At 34.4% G+C, this 20,741-nt stretch overlaps 1 protein-coding gene across 1 annotated transcript in view; it reads right to left on the reverse strand.

Moving 5' to 3' along the window:
- Positions 1–3,403: 3,403 nt before the first annotated feature.
- Cox10 (Cytochrome c oxidase assembly factor 10) overlaps positions 3,404–20,741 on the reverse strand; it is a 73,043-nt gene continuing 55,705 nt past the window's right edge. Inside the window, exons 6-7 of the mRNA XM_090407300.1 lie at positions 10,940–11,172; positions 3,404–3,937 (exon numbers count right to left, since the gene is read on the reverse strand). Of these exons, the coding sequence (XP_090263426.1) occupies positions 3,528–3,937; positions 10,940–11,172 (643 nt within the window). The 3' untranslated portion in view covers positions 3,404–3,527. The remainder of the gene's footprint in view (positions 3,938–10,939; positions 11,173–20,741) is intronic.

A 20,741-nucleotide genomic window follows, 5' to 3' on the forward strand; every position in this document is an offset into this window, starting at 1 on the left:
GAGAGACTATTTTGAAGAAACTTTGAATGTAAAGGTAGATACAGGATCTCAATAGGCACAAAATATTACAACTAGTGTAATACTCACTTTGAAAATTTCTGAAGACGAGATTTCGTTGGACGAAGTCAAAGATGCCTCGAATGCACTAAAATCTAACAAAGCGTGCGGAAATGATAATATCAATGCCAAAATGTTAAAAGCTGATCTTAACACAACTACTGCCAAATTACAAAGGTTATATAATGAAATATGAAAGACAGAAAAAATTCCTGAACAATGGCAAGAAGCAGTAATTATAACAATCTCCAAAAAAAGAGCTTTGACCAAGTGTAAAAATTGAAGAGGAGTAAGTTTGTTTTCAATTCCCTCAAAATTTTTAACCAAAATTTTAATTAATAGATTAAAAAAGGAAATTGAAAATTTACTAAGAGAAGAACAGGCAGGTTTTTGAACTGGTTGCGGAACTATCCAACAAATATTCACTCTTAGAAATATAATTGAACAATGTATAGAATTTCAAGCCCCACTTTACCTAAACTCCATCGATTTCAGTAAAGCATTCGACTCAGTAAATAGAGAGAAACTTTGGAAAAATTAGAAGAATACGGAATACCTTATAAATTTCTCAACATTATTAAGAATATATATAATGGCAGCAAGTCTTGAGCGGAAGTAGATGGAAAACTTACACACTTCTTTGTCGTTGAAACTGGAGTTAGGCAGGGTTGTGTGCTATCTAGTCTATTATTTATAATTTTAATTGATTGGATTATGAAAAACTCAATTAATCATCACTGGGCCTTTAAATCCACACTGGAAGACCTTGATTTTGCTGATAACATAGTGCTCCTGTACTCCAAGTTAAATGACTTCTAGCTAAAAATTGATGACTTTTGCTCGCTGCGCAGAAACTGTGGTCTGCATATAAACAAGAAGAAAACCAAGGTCATGCGAATAAATGAAAAATCAAATAAAGAAATTAAGCTAAAAATGAAACAATTGAAGCTGTTGATACTTTTACATACCTTGGATCAGTAATAAATAAACAAGGCGGCACTGACGAAGACATTTTATAAAGAATTGTTAAAGCACAAAATTGTTTCAGGTCATTAAACAAATTACGAAAAGCATCAAATATTACAATTAAAGTGAAAATTAATGTATATAAATCTATAGTACTGCTATATGGCTCTGAAACTTACCAAGGTACAAAGAAGTAATAAATTGGATATTTTCCAAAACAAGTGTTTAAGAAGAAGTTTAAAAATCTTCTGGCCAAATACAATTACTAATGAGGAACTTTTAAAGAAAACCTCCAAGTCAGTAGATGAAGAGATTTGAATAAGAACATGGAAATGGACTGGACATGTTCTTCACATGGGGATAAACAGAATTCCCAAGTAGCACTGAGTTGGGCTCCAGAAGGAAGATGCTCTAGAGGTCGTCCAAAATTAACTTGAAGAATGATGGAATCCGAAATGAAGGAGGCAAGATGAGCGAGATGAGCAGCTGCGGGGAAACAGGGGCAGATGGCAAACCAGCATTGCAGCTTTATGTGCCAATAGGTAGGGAAAGACTTGATGATGACATTGCAAACATTAATTTTTTTTTTGCAGGAATTTCCTACAACTATGTATAGTTAATGTAATTAATGAGCTTTTTATACCCAAGTGAAAAAACTTTCTACATCTATCTGTGATCCAGAGTATTTTAATAATAAGTTAATACACCTTTTCACTACTTGTATATGGGAAATATATAATTTCAGCATTTATTGAACCTTGGTATCTCGTCTGGGTCAGGCTCTCACTGATGAGGCTTGAAAAAAGGTTAAAACCAGTTTGTGTAGTTTCTCTTTCCATATGAGGGTGGTCTGAAAAGTTCTTGGCCTTGACCATAGATGGCAACACTATCGGCAAGAGATTTTTTTTTTCTAAGTTGGTACATCTGTCATAAGCACATGTAAAATTGCAAGTCATTCTATCAAGTAGTTCATTTTATACAGATGTCTGAAGCAAAAATGTTGTCTGTATCCCTTGAAATGGATAAAATTGAGTATTGTGCAGTTATAAAATTCTTTGTAAAAGAAGGTTTAATGCCAAAAGAAATTCGTTTGAAGTTCATAAAAGTTTATGGGCACTCTTCTCCTTCATTTTCAACAATTAAGAAATGGGCTGCCGAGTTTAAATGTGGTCGTGCCAGCCTTGAAGATGATCCATGTGAAGGATGTCCAAAAAAGTGTAACACCACCAGAAATCATTGATCAGGTGCACGATATGGTATTGGATGACCGCAGAGTCAAAGTGCGTGAAATTGCCGAGACCATAGGCATTTCAAAAGAACGAGTAGGATATATTTTGCATGAAGAATTGCATATGAGAAAGCGTTGTGCAAGATTGGTGCCGTGCTTGCTCACAGCAAATCAAAAACGCACTTGCATGAAAATATCTGAACAGTGCTTGGAGCATTTTAACAAAAATAAAACTGACTTTTTGCTTTGATTTATTACTATGGGCGAGACTTGAATTCACCATTACCCACCAGAATCCGAACAGCAGTCAAAACAGTGAACTGAAGCCGATTGTTCAGTGCCAAAGAAGACAAAGTCAGTTCCATCAGCAGGAAAGGTCATGGCATCAGTGTTTTGAGATGCTAAAGGCATTTTGTTTATTAATTATCCTGAAAAGGTAAAACAATAACCGTGGAATAATATTCTGATCTTTTAACCAGGCTAGACGAAAAAATTCGCGAGAAAAGACCCGGTTTGCAGAAGAAAAAAGTCATCTTTCATCAGGGCAATGCACCTGCCCACAGAGGTGTTTTGGCAATGGGAAAATTAAGGGATCTGCACTATGAATTGTTGGAACATCCACCCTATTCCCCAGATTTGACTCCCTCTGACTTCTATCTCTTCCTCGCTGGGTCAGCATTTTTCTTCGAAATAAGAGGTGATTGCAGCTGTAGAAGGGTATTTTGCAGATCTTACTGAGAACCACTACAGGGATGGGATAATGGCACTGGAGCATTGCTAGAATAAATGTATTAGTCTTAAGGGAGATTATGTTGAAAAATAAAAATAATTTTGAAATTATAAATTCATTTTTTCATTGTTAGGCCAAGAACTTTTCAGACCACCGTCGTAGAATTATACATGTCTGAAAGGAAGCATGCTTTGCATTATGAGATACTAATGCAAGTGATATGACATCATTAGCCTGTATACACAAGTTAGTCTAGTTGTAAAGATACTTCAGGCACAAACTTTCTTTGTGTGTGAAGTGTAGTTTTCTTACATTTAGATAAAGGATTAAACAAGAATATATTTTCTTGTCGAGTTTAAATTAATGACGTTTGTTAACTACTTTTATATGTTTATAGTCATTTACGGTTATCTGAAAACAGATTAAATAAAAATAAATATTTTACTATCTGAATAATAAGAAATTACATTAATACACCATTCAGAAATTCTGTCTTGATTACAGAAAAGAAAAAAATACTAGAATTGTTTAATACAACTAATCACACTATTTTTCTACACTTGATTCTGTAATCTCAGTCTTTTCACTATAATTTTTACTAATCAACATCAACATCATTAGAGCAGGAAGGTGGATCAGGCTCATTCTAAATAGTTTCCTTGAGGATGCACTGTCAGAATCTTTGTAAAAACGCCAAGAACAATACACAAAGTAACAGTTCAATGGTAAAGTATCAATAGCAAAAGTCCAAGTAGTAAGATTTACAATAGGTGCTAATGTACAGAGAGCTAAAATAGCGAGAGTGTGACGAAGCGCTGTGCGTCGGCACAAAGCAGGATTTACAACTGACATCATACGATAACCAGCTTGGGAGTAATCTGCTCGTAAATTCCAAGAAAGTGCATTGAAATGTGGGAACTGCCATGAATAAAGAATTGCTCCCATTAATACGGCACCTGAAAGAATGTAATAAAATGTTAACTCTAATCAAAATTTAGTTTTCTTCTAAAACTGAATCTCTAACATATACCACTAATAAAAAAAAATCTTTAAAGTATTAAAAACATTACTTTCCTTTACTAACTGAAGAATCCATTTAGGTATCAATTTTTTTAAAAGATGGTTGTAGATTATCTTTCCATATGTCATATAACAAAACATTTAAGTTAAAATTTACTATTAATTTTTTAAATTATATCAAATAAAATAAAGGTGGTCTTTGTAACACGCTTTAAAGTGATGTAAATTTTTTAGGTTGCTACACATATGTTTAAGAATCTTTAATAATGTTCCTTTCTCAACTTTTTCAAAACTTTTAATAACGCCCCTAATCTTTCTCAGGACTAACCATATGTGTGGTCTAAGTCTTTGGTCAATTGTTTTATTTCTAATCCAGCTCTCAAGATCCATAACTGTTTTGTATACAGCTAATTTAGTGTTTTGACTAATTTCACTCTTATTTCATATAAAAATTGTGCCTAAGTAGCTGAAATGTTTTACTTGTTCTATAAGTTCTCCATTCACAATGCAGTTGATATTTTCAATATTTCTGCCTATTTTCATTGTCTTGTTATTGCTAAATTTTCATACCAAATTTATTACAACAGTTATTCAATTTAATCAGGGAATCTTGCAGACTTGTACAGGATTTATTTAAAAGTATAACATCATCTGCATAAAGTAAAGAGCTGACATTAACATTTTGATATCAGGTTTAATACCGCTTTCCTTCATAATGTAATCCATATAGATAATGAATAACAGAGGAGATAATGCACATCCTTGTCTGACACCAGATTTAATATTAAACCATCTTTCTGTACTCCTTCAATTCAAATTGCTGACTTACAACTCAAATAAAGACTAAGTATTGCGCCCCACTGACATCATACAACTGTAGCATTTTGAATAGTTTTTCTCTTGGCACCTTGTCATATGCCTTTTTCAGGTCTACAAAACTTAAATACAGATCTTTGTTATATTTCCACGATTTCTCAACTATCTGTTGTAAAGTGAAAATCTGATCATGGGCCACTATTTACCTAAATACAGTTTGTTCTTCACCAAGCTTCCCCTTCTACAATCCTTCTCAACCATTTCTCAAGTATATTTGCATAAATCTTACCAGGAACACTCAGCAGGGAAATGTAATTCTGTAATTCTCACATTCAGTTTTATTTCCCTTTTTTTATATATGGATACTATGAGAGCTCTACTCCAATCATCGGGAATATGTTCCTGTCTCCACGCCTTCTGAACTATGTTTGTTTGATTGTTTGTTTCATTTAGCAACTTTTCAAAGTAATTACTACATAGATCAAGATATCTTTTTCTCCAGTTTTCATGTCACCTTTATTATCTCTTCCCTTTACAGCATGCTTCATCCATTTCTAAGCTTTTTCACCTCCACAATATTTTGCCACCTTCTTGCCAAAGTTGTCTCATGACTTTTGTTTAGCTTTCTTACATTTATCTCTGTATTCTCTAAGAGCACAAGCTGACATATTTCCCAGAACTTTCAAAATGGTCTCTTCTTTTTCTTCATGCCTCTTTAAACCTCCTGTGTCCATCATGGAATTCTGATTTTTCTATCCTTGCAGACAACCTTACCACATGCCTCTCTGGCTGAATCAATCAATGTTTTCTTCAGGGCTTGCCACTGGATCTTCAAGGTTTGGTTCCTGTTCTCAAACGCTTTCATTTTTTTTCTTCAATACAGTTCACATCTGAGAGCTACTCAACTTTTATTTGCTTTAAAACTTTCTTACATGTTCTTCTTTTCAATATGAAATTCAGTTTTATCCTGCTCAAGACTAAATAGTGATCACTTCCAATTTTAAATCCTCTGTATGCTCTAGTGTCCTGCACCAGTGAGAAAACATCCCAATTAACAATAACGATAGTGAATGAGACTTTTTTTTATTCCTTGCCTCTTCTCTCCCTGTGAATTTGTGCACATTTTTATGTTGGAACATGATGTTAGTAATAACCAGTCCATGTCCTGAGCAGAAATCCAACAGGTATTTGCCATTATTATTAGCTTTGCTCTTTTCTCTCCAAATTTTTCCAAAATATTTTTGTATGTCTGACAATCATTTCCTACTCTGCTATTTAGATCCCCAACAACGACCAACTTTTCCTTTTTCATTGTGTCAGTTGCTTTTTCTAAAGCATCAAAAAATTCCTCCACTTCTACCTTAGTAGAACCTTCTGTAGGACCATAGGCACAAATAAGTCTCATTGTCCAGTTTCCCATTCTGATATTTTTCCACATCACTTTAGTTGATATTGCCTGCAATTCATTTATACAACTTTGACCCTTAAAAAAAAAAAAGTTAATGGATATGAGTTTAATGTTGAGAAACATAAAGTTATACATTTTGGGATGGCACTGTACTCCAGCCTCGTATTTTGTGTAGAATAATATAGCTACTCCTTTTCCCTGATTGTTATTGCCTGAATATAAAATTTTGTATTTATTTTTTGCATATTTTGTTCATATTTTTTTAAAGAAAACAGAAATAAATTTGATATCAAAATTAGTTTTTTTTTAATATCCCCCCCCCCTCACACACACATGAGAGACCAATAAAGTTTATAACAAATCAATGCATGTGAGCAGGAGTTATGAGAAAAGTAATCTGCTCATATTCTTTTTTATCCACGAAGTGTTCCCCTGGGACTGTGGAACACTTCATGGGAAAGAATGTGAAATGAAAGATGAACAGGAGCAGCAGACCTGGCAAGCCAGCAATCCAACCATTACAAGGATGTTGTGCAGCTGTTGCCTGCATTTCTGCATTAGCAGAAATGCAAGACATGATGAATGCCAGTTCTGTTAAACCACACCCATGAAATATTTGTAGAAGCAACCCAATGCATAAACAAAGGTCAGCTGTCAATGCAGCAGTGACCAGAGAGAGAGAGTCTCCAGGAAAGGAGTCATCAGATGAAGAGGGCATTTGTCCTTGTCTGGACAGCATTAAGAACTGAAAAGGTGTCAGGTGCATTACCAAAAACCGAGAAGAATATTCTAGAGTTGGACAGATATACAATCTGTACAGAGCTAGTATTTGAGCAGATGTAAAGCAACGTCCTGTGCAAATAAAAAGATATACTCAAAAAATCCCATGAATAAAAAAAATAAAAATAATAAAAAAACTTCCTCATTGACTTCACCAATGTCCAGGAGCTTAATGCCAACATCAACAATGTGCAATCCCCCTCCCAATCACAGACATGCAAATAATCTGCTATTCATCACTAAACCTCAACTAGCATCCTCTACAATTACAGCATCATGCAATGAAGTCTTCAGTAAGAAGGGAGGGGTGGGAAAACAAAAACATGCATGATTGTCATGTCTGATAACTCATGCCAAAGGTTATATCTTTAATCATGCAATTTTCACAATATAAGCACACTAATAACCAAAAATGGTCATCTGAAACAAAATATTTAAGTTTACACTAATTTACACAACCAAAATTCTGTAGAACATCTATATGGATATAATGTATCCATATAGATGTTTCATTCATTACGTGGTTCATTTGATTGTGTATTTGATTTGTTACGTGGAAGTAATGAATCTGAAGGCTTACCGATCTGCTAGCATTAAATTGTGCAGGCATGTATTTTGCCGGTTTGTGACTGGAGGGAGAGCAAATACAGTGGCTGCATATGAACTGTTGAGGCCATGTAGGGACAGGAGACTGAGTCTGTCACCTCTCACTGTGTGCCCCTTTTCCTTTTTCTCACCACATACGATGGTTCACAATCCAAAGAAATGAGATTTTACTGCAGATCACAAAAATTCTTCCACAAAAAATAGTTTAAAAATCGTTAAAAACAGTCCAACCAAAAAAACTCCCCAAACAACCCACCAACATTAATTCTTACAAAAAAAAAAGTAGTCTGCATCCATGTCACCAACATTCATGGCCTAAACTACAATAGGAACAATGTGCACCACCACTTACAGTCATCTAAACCAGAATTACTATTCCAATTAGAACCCCATGGTAACATCAGCAATCATTATCCATATCAACTGCCCAACTACACATCACACAGTTCTTTTTGCCACAAGGGTGGGGGGACACTTCTGCATTCATCAGAACTGACATCATGCCAAAGATTGCAAAACCTCGAATCCCCACTGAATGATCTGTTTGGGTTCAAAAAATTTCCCTACCAAAGTAACCTGTCCTTTTAACACAGTTTCTCTATTGCTTTCCAAACTTCGTCAACCACTCTGACCTCTTCAACTGTCTCTCTCTCTCTCTCTCTAAAACTTGACTTTCTGCATTCGAAATACCCCAATAGTGAGGTCATCCTTCTTGGGGACTTCAACATCCACAACTCATATTGGCATCCCTTCTCCAATCAAGCAGGCAGGGATGTTGAGGTGTTTGCCATTAGCAATGAACTATCACAGATCATTAATGTCCCTACCAGAATAGCTGATAATCCCCTCCAATTTGCCAACACACTTGGCCTCTTCCTAATAAGGTCCCCTTCCCAGTATATTGTGGATGTCAGTTCTTCTCTTGGTAACTCAGATCACAACCTCATACAAATCTCTTTTGTTAAGAACAACTTTCACCCACCAGTTCTCAGTCTGGTGTCCTTTGGCATTACAAGGGCACCAAATGGGATGGCCTTCATAATTTCTATTCCTCCTTCCCATGATCTGTCTACTGCTTCAATTCTTCTGATCCAAATACCTGCTCGGACCAAATAACAGAAATCATCCTCACAGGAATGAAGGCTTTCATCCCTTATTCCACTCCAAATTCTCAGCCACCATCAAAGCCTTGGTTCTCAAAAAAGTATGCAAATACAGTAAAACAAAAATCCTCTGCATATCACGAATGGCTCTAAGACCAAAACTCTAGCTGCTCACTCTGTCTATACTGTAGCTCACAACAGCTGTAAAAGAACCATCACCAAATCTAAATCAGATTTTGAAAGGGCCAAATTCAGCAAACTGGTCTCCTGCCCAAATGGCAGCCTCTTCTCCTGGTCCCTTGCCAAGGCTGTTGGGTGCAACTATTGCCTACCCAGATTTTGACCACTCACATCTGGATTCCACTGTAGTTACCTCACATAAAGATAAAGCTGACTTATTAGCATTACTTTTGTCTTCCAGTTCCTTCACTGATGACCTGGACAAAGTTCTCTCTGCCCCACCAAGAGTAGCTCTTCCCATGTCACCCATAGACTTCTGCCAGAAAGAAATTCAAAGAATCCTTGAACACAAATAGGCAATCTGGTCCTGACAGTATCCCATCTATTGTGATAAAAAATTGTGCCCTAGAACTAACACCTATCCTGTATTACCTCTTCAATCTATCCTATTCAACTAACATCTACCCTACAACATGGAAACAGGCCCACATCCAACCCATCCCAAAAAAGAAAGTCCACCAATGAACTACCATTCAGTTGCTCTCACTTCTGTTCACTCTAAAATTATGGAGGAGGTCATCAACAGTGAACTCTTGAACCACCTAGGGACCTACCAACTAATTAATGACAAGCAGTATGGATTTTACCACTCATGATCTACAGCTGATCTTGCTTTCATCACCCACTTCTGGACTCAAACCATGGAAAAATTTGGAGAAACTCATGTGGTTGCCCTCAACATCTCAAAGGCATTTGATTGGGTTTTGCACATGGACCCACTTAGCAAACTGCCATCCTATGGTCTATCTTCCATATTCTGCAACTGGATCATCAACTTTCTCACCGGTTACTCACTATGTGTCATGTTGGATGCTTCGTTTCCTCAGATTGTCTCACCAATGCAGGAGTAACCAGTGTTCCATTCTTTCACCCACTCTCTTCCTCTTGCATATAAATGACATGCTCTCACAGACTTTCAGTCCTATCCATTGCTTTGCTGATGACAGTGTACTTTATTCCTAATTTTTATTTGATAAATCTTGTAATCCTCAAGAACCGCTATGACCAGTGGCCTGAACTTTGATTTCCTCACTATATCCCAATGGCAAGGACAACCTTGTAGACGTCAATGACATCAAAATTTAATCCTGTCTGATTGCTTGTGAGAAAGACCTCGTATTCCTCCACCTTCAATAATACTGAGATATCCAAATATGATCAGATTTCCCTTTTTGAACTAACCTACACCTCTAATCTTTCCTGACACAAACACATTTCAACTATAGCTTCTGCAGCCACCAAAAAGTTCAGTATGCTTTTTTGATTAATGAGAATGTTATCCACTTTTTTTAATGTTTTATCAGAAAGTAAAGCCTTCTTAAGCTCTGATTTTTAATGCTCACTTTACACTATGCAATAGTATATATAGTACACATATACAGTACACACACTGCCACCATGAGTTCCCAAACATATCTCAAGTTTGAACTTGACCTATAAGAAAAACCAGACAAGTTTCAAAGTTTGAAAGAGTACTGTCCAATCAGTGAAACCGAAATTAAAAGCACTAAATAAAAGATAATTTGACTTCCGGAGTTCATGTCATTTTAGTAATTGGTCTTGAAAATTATATCACCTACTATTACTGATAATTCTGAAACTTCTCCAACATTCCACTTGGAATGTTGGAGAAGTTTCAGAATTTTGGCTGCTGTATTAGTTCATTATTACACAGATAACTTTATCCACTTATTATATATAAATAAGTATTTATTACCATGGTTATTTATTAATTTAAAAAGTTTAAATTAAAAAGTAAAAATTTAAATTAAATGAATGTTTTCCTATATAAATTTTTCAATAATTTAAGTTACATTTTCAAATTAATAAAATAAATTAATAATTTTTTATTAATTATATAATCAAAATTGTTAAATAAATTTGAATTAAAACAAAATACATTAACTTTATAACTGATAATTCATCAGCATTTTTTTTTAAATCACAAATATTCATATTTTAAATGAAGCTAAAATAAAACTCACCACTATCTAATGAACCTGTGCAAGCAGCCCATCCCATCATGGGAGGAATGGCACCAACTATTGATCCTACCCATGTATTAAAAATACTGCACCTTTTCAGAGGAGTATATACACATGTATAGAGCACAAGATTAACTGCACCTAAACCAGCTGTGAGACTATTCACACCCAAGCACAGAGTTGCCAAACCACAAGAAGCAGTACATAAAGCAAACGTAATTGCATGGAGAGGCCTAGCAAAAGAAGAGAAAAAAAAAAAAAAGAATAAGTATATGTTAATCAGTTAATATAATTTTAAAGATAAAAATATCTAATAAACATAGTGAACACAAACTGAACAGCTGAAGGTTGTAATCTTTTGGGGAAGACAGAATCAATATAATTTTTATTATTTCTCTTGTGTTCCCTCCATGTGAATTTATGCACATTTTTATGTTGGAATATGTATTATTAATAACAAATATTATTTATAGCCAAAATTGTGGGCTATTACCAGTAGAAATCCAGAAGCAATAATATAGAGCACAAGATTAATTTTTGTTTACTCTCAATTTTCCAAGTTCATTTCTTATTGTGCTGTGTACATCACAGTAAGAATCAGACTGTTGACAGAAATAGTCAAAGATATTACGAAAATATGCAGAACCAACGAAAATATCAATTGCATTCTGAACAGAGAACCCCTATAGAACAAATAAAACATTTCAGTTAATTAGACATATTTTTTGTGGGGATGGCAAATTAAATATAAAAATAGACACAGAATTAGAAAAGCTGGTATGGTTAGGAGTTAATTGAATAAATTTATATGAAACAAGAGATTAGTCAAAACACTAAAGTCAATGTATACAATATACAAGTGTTCAAACCAATTCTAACCTATGGATCTAAAAGCTAGGTTGGAAATAAAACACTTCATTAAAGACATATCTGGAGACCATATATAAAAGTTCTGAGAAAAATTAGAGTGAAAACAGATGCCATCAATGGAAGAATCATATTAAAAATTAGGATATTACAAAGGAACTTGACATTGTTTACATTTAGGAATGTGTGAGCAGACCTAATCTAAGGTGGTATGGTCACTTAAACAGAATGGGAGAGGAAAGATCTGACAATATCGGAGTCCTGATAGATAATAGATTAATCTGAAGGAAAACTGTTGATAAAAAGTTGGTAATGATGTGACTTTTAATACTAACATAATTTGGTGTACCCCCAATCATATCAGGAATTTGACGTAGACATTTTTTGCATGAAAATTAGCAACAAAAAAAAAAGACCAAAATTGTAAAAATAGGTAGAAACATAGAAAACTCCAACTGCAATCTCAATGGAGAATAGAACAAGTAAAATATTTCAATTATTTATGCAGTTTTTAGTGAGGATAGTACGTAAGATCAGTTGATGAAATTTATATAGAGTATAAATATATAAAGTATATAAATTAGCTGTATATAAGAACTGTTGAAATCATCACCGGAATAAGGAGACAGAAAACAACATCAAAAAAGGTATGTCCAGAATTTCTCCTATTTTTATTCTTCATATATTGATTTTATAACACCTCAGTAATGCCCTAGAATTTTGGGTAAAGTGCCAATGACATTGTAAAAAAAGGGGCACTCCTAAATGAAAGTAGGCTATATTAGCCATTAAAATAATTGTTCAAACCAATGTTAACTAATAGAACTGAGTGCTGGGTCAACTGCAGATATGAGAAATCTGAGGAAAATAAGGAGAGTGAAAAAATAGCATTGATTTCAGAATCATTAAAAATGAAAATATTAGGAAAGAACGTGGCAATGTTAGCATTCAAGAAAGTGTGAGCAGGCATAATCTCAAGAGACAAATATGAGATATGACAATATTGAAGTGCTAATAAGTGATACATTAATCTAGAAGAAAATTTTTGACAGGAGATTAATGACAATGTAAACTTAATAGTATTCTGTACACAATGTATATATCAGGAAACTGATGACAACTTATTATCTTTATGTCAGTGTGGAATACTATAATTCATATTTACACATTATTCCTAGTACCTGAATGAATTACCTCATTATTTACAAGGATCTCACTTGTTTCAGTCTTCTAATTTTTAGCATGTCATCAGGTGCTCTGTTCACTTGTCTCTTTTCCACTGATGTCTCTCATATTGTAGTACCTATATTCAATTCTGCAGTAGCCAACTTTTCAGTCTTCATCCTAGTTCTCTGATAAGAACACTGGGATCTTGTTATATCTGCAACACCACAACAAGTATGTTGCCTGATTATGTTGGTACTATCATAATGTTTGTAGGTGTCATTTAAATTAACAGAGAATATAGTTTCTTCAGCTAAGTGCTAAATTGCAGCCCATCATTTTCCCCCCTCCAAGCAGACCTAGTGATGGAGAGTGGCACAGAAAGGTGAAACTGAACATCATGTCAGAAACCCCAGTTGGTTCTCTATATTCCTTATAGACTACATATAGGTTTCTTTCCATTATGATGCTTCAACCCTTAATAAATCCATCACCTGTTTAGTACAGAAAAAAAATTTTTAACTTCATTTTCCAAAAAATTTGTATTTTTGTCAATTTTTTTTTTTTTTTGCTAATTTAATTTATCACTAGCATAAGTATTTAGCTTTCTAGTTAATGCAATTATGTTATTAGCAAAATGCTGAATCATTTTTTATTTTTCAAAAAAAAATATTTCATTTCAAAAAATGTTTTGTTTAAAACATCATGCAACCCTCCAAAAATTTTTACTTACAGAACATTAAATACACTGCATTAAAAAGGGCCAAACTTAAGTGGTACATAATTTTTGCAGTCTGTGTAACACCACCTGTTCCGTGGAGGCCTAAAGTACCATGAAAAAAACTATCTAGTCAGCAATGTTCATAGGGGTATTTATTAACATATGCATAACCCAACCATGAAACTAATGTAGTAGAGGTTTCTAATCTTTTTTAGGTGAGAGTGTCATTAAAATAATAATTCTTAATTTTTAAGAACATAACCAATAACAACAAGTACAATAGGTATTCAATATTACCTTGTTTTTATAGAAAACAGGTAATATTGAATTTTAACTTGAACTAATCTAGAAACACAATAACACAATGAACAGTTGCAAAATATTTGTTTATACTTTAAGCACACATTCCAAATTAAAACAAACTCAATAGCATAAAACACATCAATGCATAAAAGCAGCTACGATTCATAATTAGATAACAACTAATTTCTAACTGCTATCAGCTCTCTCTATTGGCAATAAATATTGCTTTCATGATTTTATAGGTGCACACTCTCTCCACTGTTACTCATGATACATGGATCACATTATGAAAGAAAATAACAAAATCACACATGCTAAACCCAGTTCTTTACTTTTTATTGAAATGCCATTATACTCTTAAATAAATCCAGGACAAGTCTTCACGTTCCTTAATTAAACTGGTTAACTGCAGTAACAAATTTGACATGAAACTCAGTAATAAAAAGAAAAAAACCATTCCCTTTCATTCAGTATCCACTAGATACTGAATGAAAGGGAATGGGCTGGAAATTTGGGACTTAGCCAAACAAAACTGTACTCTCTACTGGCTTAAAGTAGAAATGCATATGATAGTACAACATAACAAAATTCAAACTACACAGTTAAAAAATACTGCTGTTTTTGTCAGGGAACCAGGATTAACACTGAAAAGGCAGTTACTGGAACAAACTTTAACTCAACATCTAGAAGATGAACAAAAATACAAACATCAGAAGAACTAAAGATAGGAAACATCAACATAAGGAGTAGTAATGGAAAGGAAATTGAACTTGTAAAAGAACTGGGAAAACACTATGTGGTCGTATCATTCCTGAGACAAAGAAGACAAAAACAGTTGGGATCTTACTAAATCACCCAAACAGTCTTGCCTTTTCTCACACAAAAGAGATCTCAGCTCATCTACCCTTACCCTCAGTAATACACAAATCACCAGACAAGATCAGGTCTCTTTGTATGGATTAACATTTACCTCCAGTCTTTCCTGACATAAACATGCATCAGATCAATAACCTCCACAGTCTCCAAGAAACTTGGCATTCTCTTTTGTTCAAGAGCCTATTTTACATCCAGCTAACCCATAACTATATACAAATCCAAAATCTGTCCATGTTTAGAATACTGCTCACATATTTGGGCTGGTGCACCTAAAACTTTCTTGAAAATCCTTGACACCATCCACAGGCAAGCAATTAGGTTCACAGATGATCCCTCTCTTATAGATTCACTTTAACTTCTATCCCACAGGTGCAGTGTTTCAGCACTGTGTCTATTCTGTAGATACTTCCATGGTCATTACTCCAGTGAATTGGCAATCATCATTCCTCCACCTTCTGTATTAATACAAGAGCAGCTTCCCTTTACTGTGCAATTGCAAATACATCAAACATGCTTCTATTCTTCCTCTTTTATTCCACCCACCTCTGTACTCTGGAACAGCCTTCCTCATGAAGTATTCCTAAACAACTACAACCTGCAACTTTTCAAAAAAAAAAAATAATAATAATAAATAAATAAAATAAATTAAATAAACATCAATAAATTTCCATTTCTGTCCTCATCTGCACCCCACACACAACACTGATGCGCTTACAGGTTCCTTAACATCTCGTGTATGGGATCAATATAAAAAAAAAATAATAAATAAATAAGTACAGGATAGGATTCAGGTGGTCAAGGAAAGGAAAGAGTAGTGATAGGCATTTAACACTAAACATGAAGATAAACTTCTTGATTGAAAGGCAATTTCAAGTAGTTATGTGGTAAAACTTCAAATGGGAAAATGGAAAAGGAAACTTATTTGTGCTTATGGTTGAACAGAAGGTTCTCCTAAGAAAGAAGTGGAGGAATTTTTCAAGTTTTTTCAATTATATTTTTCAATTTCAAGGAATTTTTCAATTATAGCAGGCAGCTGACAAAGAAAATGGGGAAAATAAGTCTTTGTTAGAGATCTAAACAGCCATACAGAAACATTTTGGAAAAAGTTGGAGAAAGGGGACAAGGCTAATAATAATAATAATAATAATAATGGAGAGTACCTGCTGAATTTCAATTCATTATTTTTATTGGGGTGCTTAAGGGTCAAAGCTGTATAACTGAGAGGAGACCTCCACATAGCCTTTAAAGAAATGCAGAGAACAGACCAGGGCTTCTGACCTAATGTCCAATCCTCACCTTCTCGTGGTGCACCCTGTTGGGTACTGATACTTGGATACTGAATGAATGAGGATGGGCTGGCAATTTGGAATTTAACTGACCAAAGTGCATTCTTATTGGTTAAACCAAAATAAAAAATGATGGTACAACATGACACAATTTCATGCCAGCTGGGCATCGCCCAGTTAAACAAGGCCCCCACTGTTTTCGTCAGGGAACCAGGGTGAACAACGAAAAGTCAGCTACTGGAACAAATCTGAAAACACACCACAACTCAACATCACCAGAGTTAAAGATCGGTGCTATCAACATAAGAAGTCTGAATGGCTCCATTTCTTTGCCATTAGTACACATCGACATAATAGGGGTGACTGAAACAAAAAAGACAAAAACTGGTGAGATCTTTCTGGGCAATAAATACTTCTTCTTCTTCTTCCTAACATGGAATATAGGCCATGTGGCCTGTTCTGGTCTCATGCCATCTCTTTCTTGGTCTTCCGATTCTTCTTTTTCCACTTATTTTGTATCTGTATAATATTTTTGGTAGTCTGCTGTTGTCCATTCGATTTAAATGTTCTAGCCATTTTTGTTTATACTGTCTTATGTAGTAATTAATTGGTTTGATTTTTAGGGATTGTAAGATTTCTTCATTTGTTTTGTGGTCCCACTTGGTATATCCAGCTGTTTTTCTGAGGAACTTCATTTCTGCTGTTTGAATTCGTTTTTCATCTTTCCTTTTCATGGTCCATGTTTCGCTTCCGTATAGTAGAGTTGGTTTTGTCAAGACATTATATAGTCTGATTCTAGTGTGTTTTTGTACCAGGGATTGCTTAAATATACTGTTTATTATGCCATTTACTTTGACAAAGTTTGATATTTTAGTGTCTATGTCTTTTTCTTCTTCGTATGATAGATCACATCCCAAGTATCTGAAAGTGTTTACTTGTTCTAGTATTTTATTATCTATCACTATTTTACTTCTTATTGGGTTTTCTCCTTTGAATGCCATTATTTTTGTTTTTTCTTTTATAAATACAAAATATTATATTCAGGCAATGACAATCATGGAAAACAAGGATTAGCCATAGTATTCAACACAAAATACGAGGCTAATCTTCTTGAATGGCAGTCAGTCTCAAGTAGAGTAATGTGGGCAAATATGAGAATGGGGAACTGGACAATGAGACTTATTTGTGCTTATGGTCCCACAGAAGGTTCTACTAAGATAGAAGTCGAGGAATTTTTTGAGGCTTTAGAAAAAGCAACTGACACAATGAAAAAGGAAAAGTTGGTCCTTGTTGGGGATCTAAATAGCAGAGTAGGAAATGATTGTGAGACATACAGAAATATATTGGGAAAATTTAGAGAAAAGAGCAAAGCTAACAATAATGGCAAATATTTGTTTGATTTCTGCACAGGACATGGACTGGTTATTACTAACACCATGTTCCAACAAAAAAATGTGCACAAATTCACATGGAGAGAAGAGGCTAGGAATAAGAAAAGTCTCATTGACAATGTTATTGTTGATAGTGATGTTTTCTCCCCGGTGCAGGACACCAGAGTGTACAGAGGATTTGAAATTGGAAGTGATCACTATTTAGTCTTGAGCAGGATAAAATTGAATTTCATATTGAAAAGAATAACATGTAAGAAAGTTTTAAAGCGAATAAAAGTTGAGCAGCTCTCAGATGTGAACTGTAGACTAAAATACACAAAGTTTATTGAAAAAAAAATGAAAGCGTTTGAGAACAAGAATCAAACCTTGGAGATACAGTGGCAAGCTTTGAAGAAAACCCTCATTGAGTCAGCTAGAGAGGCATGTGGTGAAGTTGTCTGCAAGGATAGAAAAATTAGAACTCCATGGTGGACACAGGAAGTTAAAGAGTCAGCGAAGGAAAAGAAGAAAGCATATCAAAAGTTCCTGGCAAAATAAGTCAGCTTGTGCTCTTAGAGAATACAGAAAAAATGCAAGAATGCTAAACACTGTGTAAAACTAGCTAAACAAAAGTCATGGGAGGACTTTGGCAAGAATATAGAAAATAAATATCAAGAAGGTGGCAAAATATTCTGGAGATTGTTGAAGAAGCTTAGGAGTGGAGGAAAGAGTGCTGTAAAAGGAGTTAGAGATAATAAAGGTGACATGAAAATGGGAGAAAAAGATATCCTTGAAGTATGGAGTAATTACTTTGATAAAACTGCTAAATGAAACAAGCAGTGATGACAGCACAGTGGTAAAAAACACTCAGCATGCATGCAGTCAGGAATTCATATCCATACTTGAAGTAGAAAAAGCCATCAAAAGCTTGAAATGTGGAAAGGCAGCAGGTGTAGATGATATTTGACCAGGAATGCTGAAGTATGGTGGTATAAAAGTCTTACAGTGACTGCACTGCAAAGTTCAGAAAGCCTGAACAGAGGGACGAATTCCCGATGATTGGAGTAGAGCTCTCATAGTACCCATATATAAAAAGGGAAATAAAACTGAATGTGAGAATTACAGAGGTATTTCCCTACTGAGTGTTTCTGGCAAGATCTATGCAAGTATACTTGAGAAACAGTTGAGAAGAATTGTGGAAGAAAAGCTGGGTGAAGAACAAGCTGGATTCAGGCCAAATAGGGGCTGTCAGGATCAGATCTTCACTTTACGACAAATAGTCGAGAAAGCATGGGAATATAACAAAGATCTGTATTTAAGTTTTGTCAATTTGGAAAAGGCATATGACGCCAAGAGAGAAGCTATTCAATATGCTACAGTTATATGGTGTCAATGGAGCATTATATCAAGCAATATTTAGTCTTTATTTGAGTTGTAAGTTAGCAGTTAGAATTGAAGGAAGTACTGGAAGATGGTTTAATGTTAAATCTGCTGTGAGACAAGGATGTACATTATCCCCTCTGTTATTCATTATCTACATGGATCACATTATGAAGGAAAGTGGTATTAAACATGATATCAAAATTGGAGATGTTAATGTCAGCTCTTTGCTTTATGCAGATGATATTATACTTCTAAATAAATCTGCTACAAGTCTGCAAGATTCTCTGACTAAATTGAATAACTGTTGTAATAGATATGATATGAAGGTCAGCAATAAAAAGACAAAGACAATGAAAATAGGCAGAATCATTGAAAATGTCAACTGTGTTGTGAATGGAAAACCTGTGGAACAAGTAAAATATTTCAGCTACTTAGGCACGATTTTTAGTGAAGATGGTAAATTAAATATAGAAATAGACAACAGAATCAGCAAAGTTGGTATGGTGGGAAGTCAACTGAATAAATTGATAGGGAATAAAAGAGAAATTAGTCGGAACACTAAATTAGGTGTATACAAGACAGTGTTCAAACCAGTTTTAACTTATGGATCTGAGAGCTGGGTCAGAAGTAAAACACTTGACCAAAGACTAGAGACCGCAGATATGAGAGTCCTGAGAAAGATTATAGGCATGAACAGATGGCATCAATGGCAATATCATATTAAAAATGAGGATATTAGGAAAGAACGTGACATTGTCAGCATCCAAGAATGCGTTAGTAGAGCTAATCTCAGGTGGTATGGTCACTTAAACAGAATGGGCGAAGAAAGATTAGCAAAACAAGTGTTCTCTGCCAGGTTGGCAGCAAAACAACCCAGAGGAAGACCAAGATATAGGTGGATTGATACAGTACAAAGTGCCTTAGACGATAGAAATATAAGATCTGATAATGTTGGAGTCTTGACAAGTAACAGACTGATTTGGAGGAAAATTGTAGATAGGAAGTTAGTAATGATGTAATTTTTTCATGTAGTACTGTCATATCCTGTACACCCCCTTTGGGGTACATGGCAGGAATTTGTTGATGATGATGATTTTTTTTTTTGACCAGTACATGAAAGGTTGGTTTGACCAGTCAACCTCTTGTATAGTATGTATACCACACATATGGTACTAATTATTCAAATTAATTGAATATTGAATCCAACATTATTTCCAAGCCGAATAGAGAAACTACACTCTTTTTCAGTAATATAGTACTAATTTTTTTTATTTTATTTTCTAATTTTAATACAAAACATGAATGCAGCACTTCCCACAGGATTTCTCACAAATGACATCACAAAATACAGCTGTTGAGGGGAAATGTTATATAAAAAATTTATTCATGTTGTATTAAAACAAAACTCAAATAAATTTTATGCAGTAAACAAAGCAAATGGCATTGAAACAGAAAGGAAATCATACATTGATGACAAAACACAAGAATTGGTATGAACCACATATAAAGCATGGCAAACAAACATGAAAAAAAGTACAAATGAAAACAGTAATGAAAGATATATAAGAAAGAATGTTGCTTTTGTTGCTTCTCTCGATTTCCTTCATTCTATTTTCTTGGGATTTCCTTTGTTTATGTATGGTTCTTACCATACATAAACAATATTCTGTTGTCAATGTATGATTACTCACTATTTCTTCTATTCTGTTTTCTGTTAATTCTTCTGTTTCATGAAAATGGGGTATGGGGAAAGAGGATCAATCTTTTTACTAAACTAGAGCAAACCCTGCACTATAATAAACTATTCCTCTATCCTTAAAGATTAATTTTAG

Source organism: Typopeltis vanoorti, chromosome 17 (genome assembly GCF_054136105.1).
Source record: "Typopeltis vanoorti isolate ZY-2024b chromosome 17, IOZ_Tvanoo_1.0, whole genome shotgun sequence".
Classification (NCBI taxonomy): Eukaryota; Metazoa; Arthropoda; class Arachnida; order Uropygi; family Thelyphonidae; genus Typopeltis; species Typopeltis vanoorti.